This window comes from Vipera ursinii (genome assembly GCF_947247035.1).
Source record: "Vipera ursinii genome assembly, chromosome: 7".
NCBI classification, from domain to species: domain Eukaryota; kingdom Metazoa; phylum Chordata; class Lepidosauria; order Squamata; family Viperidae; genus Vipera; species Vipera ursinii.
Genome location: NC_139521.1, coordinates 13,965,234 through 13,975,906, shown reverse-complemented (window position 1 = coordinate 13,975,906; position 10,673 = coordinate 13,965,234). Strand labels below are relative to the sequence as shown.

Here is a 10,673-nt window from a genome sequence, read left to right as displayed (position 1 = left end):
TCCTCTTCAGTCTGGAGGGAAATTTTGAGTCATATGCCAATGGTTCCCCCCCCATTCCCCCCATGTAGTTCAACCTTTTGTCTTACAATTTGTATGAAAGTTATACAATTGGCAGGTAAGGAAAAGCTTGGACCAGTGGCTAATTAGATTAAAAAAGTACAAGATTCAAAAATAGAGTCTCAAGCAAAGGGATGAATGGATGGATAGATGGATGAACTATATCAGGTATGGATGTAATATAATGCATCTGGCTAGGAAAAATACAAGGCACAAATATAGGATGGACAGACTTGATCTTTTTCAGTTTTTCAGTCTTACTGATAAATAAGGCATTCTTGGGCATGAATCATGAACTGAACTAGTTCAAATGTCACAGAAAAGTGACACGAATGAAAGCGAAGATACCTGTCTCAGGATAATGTTGCAGGATCCAATCTGGGTCAGTCACCAGGACCAGAAGAGGTTTCATCTTCCAAGCTTTCAGACCCCGAGATGGGCTTCAGCATGAGTCTGAATACTTGGAAGACAAAACCTCTTCTGGTCCCAATGACCGACCGACTTTGGATCCTGTGACAGAACAGTGACAGTTTGTAAGAAATTGTAATGATAATTAATTTTAATTTGTTTAAACTGTAAGTGCAAATATACTGAAGCAATTCTGTATCAGCATATTCTCTGTTTTCCATTTTGATGTAGGACAGTAACTAACTAGTCAGTTGCATTTCTGCTGGATGGTGAAAAAGTGTCGATTCCATGCCTTGCCTTATGCAACTCTAATTAACAACAGAAAATTCTTCTATACTTAAACAATAATAGGTTTCAGCACAATAAAACTGGATTGAAAATGTTCTTTTTATAAAATGAATAGTATTAGGCCAATGATGTGGTTAAAGCAGATTGACTTTAGAAAAACATTTGACTTTAGTAAGCAATTAGATTGGATGTTCAAGACTGCAAATTGAATATTTTAATTAGCCTCACAATCAATTACAATCTTACCTAACAACAACTGAGCACAGGGAGATTTCTCAATAGTTATATGCATTAAATACAATAAAGACTTTATTGAAACTCACATTAAAGTATATGGAGATGCAAATGTTATTGCTTGATGTGCTGCTTTTTCATCTAATTCAACTATTTCAATATTGCTTAATACAAAAATGCTAAGAGTATCTGTTGCCTTAACTCTATAAGAAACATTATAGCACTCTGAATAAAAGTTGGTTATAAGAGTCTTTATTTTGTAAACTATACATGAACATAAAAGGAAAAACAGTATTTTAATGTTACATAAGAGAATCATTAAATTTAATATTAAATCTATTTAATCAAATGCAAAGAAACTTTATTTCAATTAATTGCAGATTAAAAATGAGGAAAAGCGATAATGCAGAGTTGAAATTAAACAACTGCTTGCATAATTACACAGTTTTTCAATTTCATTATGGCATGAAGCCACAATTTGATATGAATGCAGGTAGTGGAATCTCAAAACGTTTACACAATTAACATGCTAACATAAATAAAGTGATTAAAATAATTTTGTCTATAGTTAATTTGTGAATGCAACTCTACTTAAGAGTTATATGCATTCTATATGGTAATTATGTAAAAATTGGGGCAGAGGAGAAAAATATTTTCCGTAACAGCAGTAGCACTTATAGCACTTTATGATATAAAATTTGGAATTTTGAAGTGCTTGGCTACTGCCTTATAATTTTATTTCAGTATGCATGCTATAAATCTTTCTATTACTATTTTGCAAGGCACCTTACAATAGCTCCTCTAAAGTTTCGAACTAGTAGCAAAAAGGGATAAAATAGAAATGTTTAGGACCATTTAAAAATGAAAAAAAAAAACATTGTTCAAAAAAACAATTATCCAGACATTTGTCGTCATTATCAGCTACAGTAACACAGAAACACAAACTTTATGGAAGGTTTTACTCACAAATCATCTGAAACTGATTTTATGATAGGAAAGTTTCAGAAATAAATATAAAATTGTCAAGCTAATTTCATGCTTAACAAGATGTATATGATTTTGACATGGAAAAGAGAAAAGAACAAAATAAAATTCCTCAGTCTGTTTATTGGGATCAATTGAATTTATAGTTCAGAAAGGTTAAAGAGATTAATTTTTGAAAGGGGCTTATGTTTGGTTAATTTTTGAATGGGGGAATACTATGGCAGTATTAGATTCAAAAATCAAAAAGTTCCTGGAAGTCTGTGGAAGACCATTTGCATTTTAATTTCCCCAAACAACATGGGCCTGTCCATATAGTCACTAGGAGTCAAGCTTTAGAGGAGGAGTTGGCAACCATAGTCCTTTTATGACTTGTGGATTTTAACTCCCAGGATTCCTGAGCCAGCCATGCTGGCTCAGGAATTCTGGGAGTTGAAGTCCACAAGTCATAAAGTGGCCATAGTTCCCCACTTCTGCTTTAGAGAATGAATGTGTATCATTTCAATATCCTAGTAATTTGGAAGTTGAAAACGTTAACAGTTCAAAACAGAAAAAGAGTACCTGGCACTTTGTGTCCTCTTATGGTTTCTCTGCTGCTCTAATATATAGTAAGCTGATGACATTATATACTCTTGACTAAAATTTCCTTCTCTTGCTCATGCACATTCTGAAAAATGTCCCTGTGGTCTACATCATGACTAAGCTGCTTTATAATGGAGCACGGGTCTGCTGGAAGTGTACCTTTTCGTATGGATTCTCAAACAGCAGTTGTCCATAAAATTATCTAGGGCGGTTTGCTTGTTGTTTACTACCTCACAAACCTCAAGTATCTGTTGTTTTTTTCCTTGAGGCTACACTCCAGTGCATTTTCTTCTGCTGAGCGGTATATAAAAACAACACATAATAGAATGATTTTCATTTAAACGAAGAATGTCCAGCTGCAGTGTTTCAACTAATCATACAAAATATACATGTAGATTTGATTCCATTTGACCTTTGAAGATAGAAGAATTTTCTGGGGTAGCATCTTGTAAATTTTAGAGACAAATTAGTCACAGCTAAGAAAATCAAATATATCCCTCACGGTCATCATCATCATCATCACCCTCATCTTCATCATCATCTTCTATTTCATCTTCATCATTCATGATATCATCATCCTCATCATCGGTCCATTCATGGAAATCACCACTGGCAAAATCCCCTGATGTCTCTAAATCTACACAGTGAAGAGGAAATATATATAAATATCTAATACATATATAGTTATGTTTCTTTGTGTTAAGCATTCCTACAGGACTGTTATTTTATTTATTGTCTTGGATTTCAACTCAACCTTAGAGAGCCAGTTTGGTCTAGTGGTTAGAGAACTAAGGTAGAAAGCAGGAAACATGAGTTCTAATCCTGCCTTAGGCATTAGAGTTGTTTGGGGGACTTTAGGCTAGTCATTCTTTCTCAGCCCAACCCACCTCACAAGATTATTGTTGTGGGGAAAATAGGAGGAAAAGGTGTGTTGGATATGTTCATTGCCTTGAGCTATGAGTTATTTGGAGAAAATAAATAACAAATAAATGAAAACTCAAGGTGGGTTACTTATTAAAAATCAAAAACAATTAAACCCAAATCAAAAGAAAATCACGAATGTCCAGAAAAAACACAACACAATGCATTTCATAATAGAACAATAACAAAAACATTAAAATCAACAAAGAACTTAGCAAGCATCCTGTCTCCAGGCCTGAAAGCAAAACCAAGTTTTCAAATATTTATAGAACAACCTCAAGGTGAGATTTGGGGTTCCAGAAGGCAAAAACAACTGGAGTTAGATGGTTTTTCAGATAACCAGGCCCAGGACTATAAGAGACTTTCTAAGTGATAACCCTCAACTTAAATTGCATACAGAAGCTGGCTGGCAACCAGTGCAACTCACAAAGTAGCAATGGCATACAGACGCATTCTGATATACAAATACCATCCTGTGTTGCCATATTTTTGACCATTTGTAGCTTCCAAATAATTTTCAAGGGCAATCCCATCTACAGCATGTTGAACTTAATCTAGTCTTGACACTAGGGCATGAATGACTTTCTGACCCATCTCTCAACCTATAAAAGGGCACAACTGGTGCACCAGATTAATCCATCCAAAGGTCTTCCTCCTGAAGCTGCCACCTGCTCTTCAAGATAAAGATTAAGCTAAATGAGAAAGTTCACTCCGATGTCTTCTTTGAATGTGACACGTACAGTATATTACTTGAGGCACATGTTCAAATCTTTCCCAAATTAATCTACAAATCAGCCTTCCCCAATGTAACATAAAGTGGCATAGATAGACGTTGTGGCTTAATATACTCTATGTGGAGACACTCAAGTTGTGAAAAAATTAATTTAGATTAAAAACCTTCAAGATTAGTTGTTGTAATGCTAGCATTAGCACACAGTTTTAATGGGAAAAAGGGAGATTTTGGAGACTTACCACAATCTGCAGCACCATGTGTTCGGGATCCTATTACCTCATTGCCATATCTGTCAACACACCAGCACTGGCCCGCAGTTCCATGACACTGAGTTGGTTTATAGTAGCCATCTTCATCACATAAAGGAATATATTGCCCTGAACAAGACCCAAAACCACAAACATCTTGCAACATTTGCAGCTTTTATATTATGACTCCAGTGAAGCATTTTGTAAAGGAGCTTACAACATTTAATGGATATTTACTTCAGTATAAACACTTTTCTCCTGAATGTCTTTTAAATATCAAGTCAATATATCATGAAAGAGGTAGGTTGCTATGCAAAAGGAAAAAAAAGGAAAAAAGAAAAACCTGGCACAGTTTAGGGATAATGAAACAGACTACAACTCATTCCAGAATATGTAAAGTTAATTATTTAAGAGTAAGCAGTCATCATGACAATTGGAAAGTTAATGCAAGACCAAAAACTGGAATAATGGAATTAAGGAGTGACTGAATGGTCCTAAAGATTTCACCTGTACTCTTTGTTATGTGTCTGTATACTTTATAGGTACCAAATGTCACTTCATAGACAAAGTCACGGCCCACAGATAATTTAATACATAAATTATATTAAATGTTTTAATTGGTGGATCTTTTCTTCTAAACACTTCCCTAATAATTTGACACATGCATTTTGAAAATTATTAATTATAGTAACATTTTCTCTGAAAAATAATAATTAAAAATGTATTTTTCTTGCTCCCTCTATTGATAAATATAGGCTCTTTCTCTGTCTACACAGTAATGAAGAAACCTATGTGTGTGCAGGTCTGTGTGACTGTTTTAAGGGTTCCATGAATTTTTTTTAATCTGTAAGCTACTATAACAAAAATATTGCCCTAGTATTGAATTTTGTTTTTCTTATCGTATTGCATGATTCAATGAATTAAAAGCTAATAAATCCTAGGTTGTATAAACAGAGGCATAGAATCAAGATCATGGGAAGTATTAGTACTGCTTTATAAAACCCTAGTAAGACCACATCTGGAATACTGCAGCCAATTTTGGTCACCGCACAAGAAAAAAGATATTGAGACCTTGGAAAAAGTTCAGAGAAGAGTACCTAAAATGATCAAAATGGAGACTAAAACATATGAAGAACAGTTGCAGGACTTGGGTTTGGTTAGTCTAAAGAAAAGAAGAAACAGGGGTAATATGACAGCAGTATTTGAGGGGCTGCCACAAAGAAAAGGGCATCAAACTATTCTCCAAAGTACCAGAAGGCAGGACAAGAAACAATGGTTGGAAACTGACCAAAGAGAGAAGCAACCTGGAATTAAGGAGAAACTCCTAACAATTAACCAGAGGAACAACTTGATTTCATAAATCACTGGAGATTTTTAACAAGAGACTAGAGACAATCACTTGAGATGGTATAGGTTCTCCTGCTCAAGCAGGGGGCTGGACTGGAAGACCTCCAAGGTCCCTTCAAGGTCCCTTCAAGGTCCCTTCAAGGTCTATTCTATTCTATTCTATTCTATTCTATTCTATTCTATTCTATTCTATTCTATTCTATTCTATTCTATTCTATTCTATTCTATTCTATTCTATTCTATTCGTTTTAAAAGTAAAACGGTCATTCTAGCAATAGTTTAAAATAGCAGCACTATCTTCAAGAGGAGGCACAGTTTGAGTCCTCCACAAGTGACAAAGTGATCTCCCATCACTTGCCTCAACTCCTGCCAACCTAGTGGTCTAAAAACATATAAATGCAAGTAGATAAATAGGGACTACTTTGGTGGGAAGGTAACAGCATTCAGTATTTTGCCCTATGCTTTGCTTGCCACAAAGGGATGCGGTGGCTCAGTGGGTTAGGACGCTGAGCTTGTCGATCAGAAGGTCGGCAGTTTGGCGGGTCGAATCCCGAGTGCCGTGTAACAGAGTGAGCGCCTGTTACTCGTCCCAGCTTCTGCCCACCTAGCAGTTCGAAAGCACGTAAAAATGCAAGTAGAAAAATAGGGACCACTACGGTGGGAAGGTAACAGCGTTCCGTGCGCCTTTGGCGTCTAGTCATGCCGGCCACATGACCACGGAGACGTCCTCGGACAAACGCTGGCTCTTCGGCTATGAAACGGAGATGAGCACCGGCCCCTAGAGTCGGAAACGACTAGCACGCATGTGCGGGGGAACCTTTACCTTTACCTTTACCTTTTGCTTGCCACATGACTACAGAAACATCTTTGGACAGCACTGGCTGAATGGCTTAGAGAAATGGTGAATGAGTGCTGCTATGACTCGCGGATGGAGTCATGGAGCCCCATTTCCATCTGTCCTGTTTGCCATCGTTCACTCCCTAGAGACTAAAATGGACAATGTGAAATTTGAGCGGGCCCCGAACAAGGAGTATATATTGGAGGTGGTGACCCTTTGAGAGCTGTATGCAATGAAATTTCATTTTGATGTATGCCGATTGGTGTACATTCAAAGTGACAATAAAGTTATCATCATCATTAAGACCTGCAGAGACACCTTTATTTTTTACTATCTTCAAACTGATAATGAAATAATTCTAACAGCTTATGTGTTTATACATTCTGTTACTAGAATTTTGGGTCACTAATTTAGCATTCATGTTAATTTTGTATTGCAGTTTCACTGGAATTATTATGTAATCGACAAAAGCTTCAAAAAGTAACATGTAACTTACCTAGAAACTTCTTTCTCCCTTGCTGTTTGTGAATGTTGCTAAGCAATGACTGGCAAGGTGGGTCTAGAATAACATTAGACACATTAAAATTTAGCCAGGTATGACATCTGAAGAAAGTTTTGCTCAATTTATACGTTTCTTTCAAATATTTAAAAATATTTGATTTTCATTATAAACGTCTTATCCAGAAGATAGTCGCTAAACTTGGTTTGCAAATCATTTTTCTAGACTGGACTAAGAATATATTCTGATTCTGCTTATCCAGATTTGTACTGAAACATCATAGAAAAATCTTTCCATAAATATTAATACATTTGGAACCACTGGACTGAAGAAGGTTCTTTAAACCAGGGCTTTTCAACCTTTTCACCCATTGTACCACTTTTAGGATATGGCAACATCCCAATACCACCAGTCACCTAGCAAGGTGTCAAAAACCTGATGACCAAAAAAACAAAGGAAAAAAGTGTTAAAGTACAGGTAGTCCTCAACTTACAGCAGTTCACTTAGTGACTGTTCAAAGTTACAATGGCACAGAAAAATGTGCCCCCCAAGCCACAGCCGAGCAAGACACCTGCCTGCCTGCCCGGCCGCACTCTTCCTCCTGTCTGAGGTTTTCATTGTGAGCATTTCTATTAAAGATTGGCAGTGGGGGGTGGGGTGGGGGGGTGTTTGGTTTTTATTCCCCGTCTGCTGGGTGGTTGCAGCAGGTTTTGGTCACTTCACATGACCCTGGGACACTGTGACCGTCATAAATATGAATCAGTTGTGAAGCATCTGAATGTAAATCACAAGACCCTGGAGATGCTGCAACATTCTAGCTGATTGGCGCTTCTTCTGGGCTCAGCAGAAGCATCAGGATTAGCGCCAAGCTCCAGCTGGAGCCTGGTGCTGATCCTGGTGCTTCTGCTGAGCCCTGACAGCCCTGCAGCTCCAGCCATCTCTTGCTCAGGCTTGTGTGGTGTTGCCACTGGTTCAGCACATTCCCCTCCCCCGCAACCTTTTCTAGGATGGTTGCGTACCTGTTAGGTGCCAATGTACCACAGGTGGTACCCGTACCACTGGTTGAAAAGCCCTGCTTTAAACAAAGTATGACAATTACAGGTTTGCTCTGCTATTTACATATCACTTCTGCAAACTAAATGTATATGTAATTATTAATAATAGTAGATATCATCCAGTAGGCCTAACTTCTTTGAATTTGTTTAGGTTTTTACAAAGGAATGTCATTACATCATTATATTTTCCACTAATGAATTCTATTAAAATAATTAATGTATATAGAGTCTATTTTAGATTCTTAGAAAAACCCCATTCTGTTTACTCTTGTAAATTTTATTTCTATTGTTTCATGTATTTATATGTGTGTGATAGTATGTGAACATACACATTTGCTTAACCAAACTATACTAAAATTTTACAACCAGGAGTTTTAAAACATGCCGACATTTAATCTGTCAAAAATAGACATTATATAATAACTGACATTTTAAAGTATTACAGAAGCAAAATTGAAAAAGAGCAGAGCATATTTATTTAGCTGAAACTGCCAGTAACTATCTGCAGAAGCAAAACATTAGTCACATATCTGCATCCCAAAGACAAAAACTTCTGACTTCCATTGAGAGAATTACTCATTGAAACCAGTGTTTGACTGGATTATGAATTTTTGTACATGATTTGCCTTTGTATTTTTTGAGAATAAATCCCCAGGAATAGGATAGGGAAGTCTATCAAGCTGTCTAGTACAAGACAGAATGGAATGGGACAACTCGCTGCTGCCCACTTGCTGTGGCCAACTCACCATGGGACAAATTTCACCAAGAGACAACTCGCTGTGGCCAACTTGAATTCAACAATTCAATTTATTTAAAATACTTAAAAATTATTTTAATTTTGTCATTCACATTGCATTTTATCCCTCCTTTTGCAACATTTATGTAATGATTTTATTCCATAATCTCTTTGATATTAGAGTCACTCTTATCCTGCAGCTGCGGCAAGTTGACTGAGACAAGTTGGCCATGGCGGGTTGGCTGAGGCGAGTTGTCCTAGACCACGGGTCAGCACCCCGCGGTTCTCTTTCAGCCTTCTCCTGCAGCTCCCAGTCCTCCTCTGCCATTTGCAGAGAGAGAGAGAGAGTCAGAGACAGAGAGAGGCACCTGTGCTTCCCTTCTCTCTCTCTCTCTCTCTCTCTCTCTCTCTCTCTCTCTCTCTGTGTGTGTGTGTGTGTGTGTGTGTAAAAAAGAGAGTGGACTCATGCTGTTCTCGGAGAAGCTGACAAGCTTATTGGGCAGGGCTCCTGCCTTTGCTGCGTCTCCACAGGAAGCAGCAGAAAGCAGGGCAGGAGAGCCAGCCCAATCAGAATGTGTGTCAGCTTGTCCAAGAACAGCGTGAAGCCAGCTTGCCAGCTGAGCATAAGATCGGAGAGAGGGAGAGAGAGGAGGGAAGAGAAAGAGAGAGAAAGGGAGGGAGGGAGAGAGAGAGAAAAAAAACCTCATGCACATCAGCCTTTATTTCTTTTTAATTAAACTTTTCAATCAAGCTCTCCCCCTTGCGTGTGTGTGCACGCGAGAGTTTTGCGGTTCCCGGTGGTTTTTCCCCCCTCTGGGAAACAGGTCCATGTGGCTCTTGGTATTTAAGGTTGCAGACCCCTGTCTTAGACCAAGACAGAACCATTCCCTAATCCTTGATCTTCTGCTTAAAAATCACTATTGCACCATGCAGATGGTGAAATTGGTGGTTTGAATCAGACACCAAGCAAGTAACACTTGGGATATTTTCTTAACACTGTTGTAATGAATCTAGGATAGGACAACGCATGTATATTGACTCTTTTGTTGTTGTTGTTATTGTTGCACTGTATTTTCAAGAACCAGATTAAACTGGCATCTTTTTCCCCCTTTTTTCTATAGCTTTCAACTGTTTGAATATTATTTCAATTGCTCACCTTGCTGCCTTTGGAAACAGTAGCACCATTCATTGTTTGATATTAAACTGTCCTTGTAAGTGTCACAAGAATTGAAGAATGCCTTGGTGCACTGCTCATTCTTGTCAAGATATATACTTCCAAGTTCTGATTGGTCCAAAAGTAGGTCATAGTTTGTATCAAGTCTGTTAAACATCCAGCCAAGAGACTCCTTGCAAATTGGTAAAATGCTGGTATCAAATCCTAAGAGACAAAGAGACCAAGCAATTAATTCACTAATAAAGGCATAGCTGACACACGTATCAACAGAATCAGCAGTGTCCTTTCTCATGGAAACTGTTTTATAGCATAAAACTAGATCAGGTCTGTGCTAACAGTGTTTAGCAAGGCTACTAGATGATGCAAAATTTAAAAGGACTACTAAATAACAGCAACACTAGTTCTTTGCTCTAATGTTTTGCTGTTATCCACCTGGAATTTTGCAAAGTAGATCTGGTAGCCTTATTGTTACTTAGTATTTTATCATTTGTTTGTTTCCCCAATTTATCATGTGTCTAGTTCAAACACAGCAAGTAAATATTTTAGACATTATTTTTTTAAAAAATCTACTA

General features: G+C 37.5%; 1 protein-coding gene across 4 annotated transcripts in view; it reads right to left on the bottom strand.

Moving 5' to 3' along the window:
- Positions 1-2,482: 2,482 nt before the first annotated feature.
- The window catches only part of SPOCK3 (SPARC (osteonectin), cwcv and kazal like domains proteoglycan 3), a 137,397-nt gene continuing 129,206 nt past the window's right edge, over positions 2,483-10,673 (bottom strand). For all 4 annotated transcript variants that reach the window (XM_083367262.1, XM_083367263.1, XM_083367264.1 and 1 more), the window contains 4 exons: positions 10,084-10,305; positions 7,134-7,196; positions 4,444-4,581; positions 2,483-3,187 (listed from right to left, as the gene is read on the bottom strand). In XM_083367262.1, coding sequence (XP_083223388.1) covers positions 3,036-3,187; positions 4,444-4,581; positions 7,134-7,196; positions 10,084-10,305 — 575 coding nt within the window. In that variant the 3' untranslated portion in view covers positions 2,483-3,035. The remainder of the gene's footprint in view (positions 3,188-4,443; positions 4,582-7,133; positions 7,197-10,083; positions 10,306-10,673) is intronic.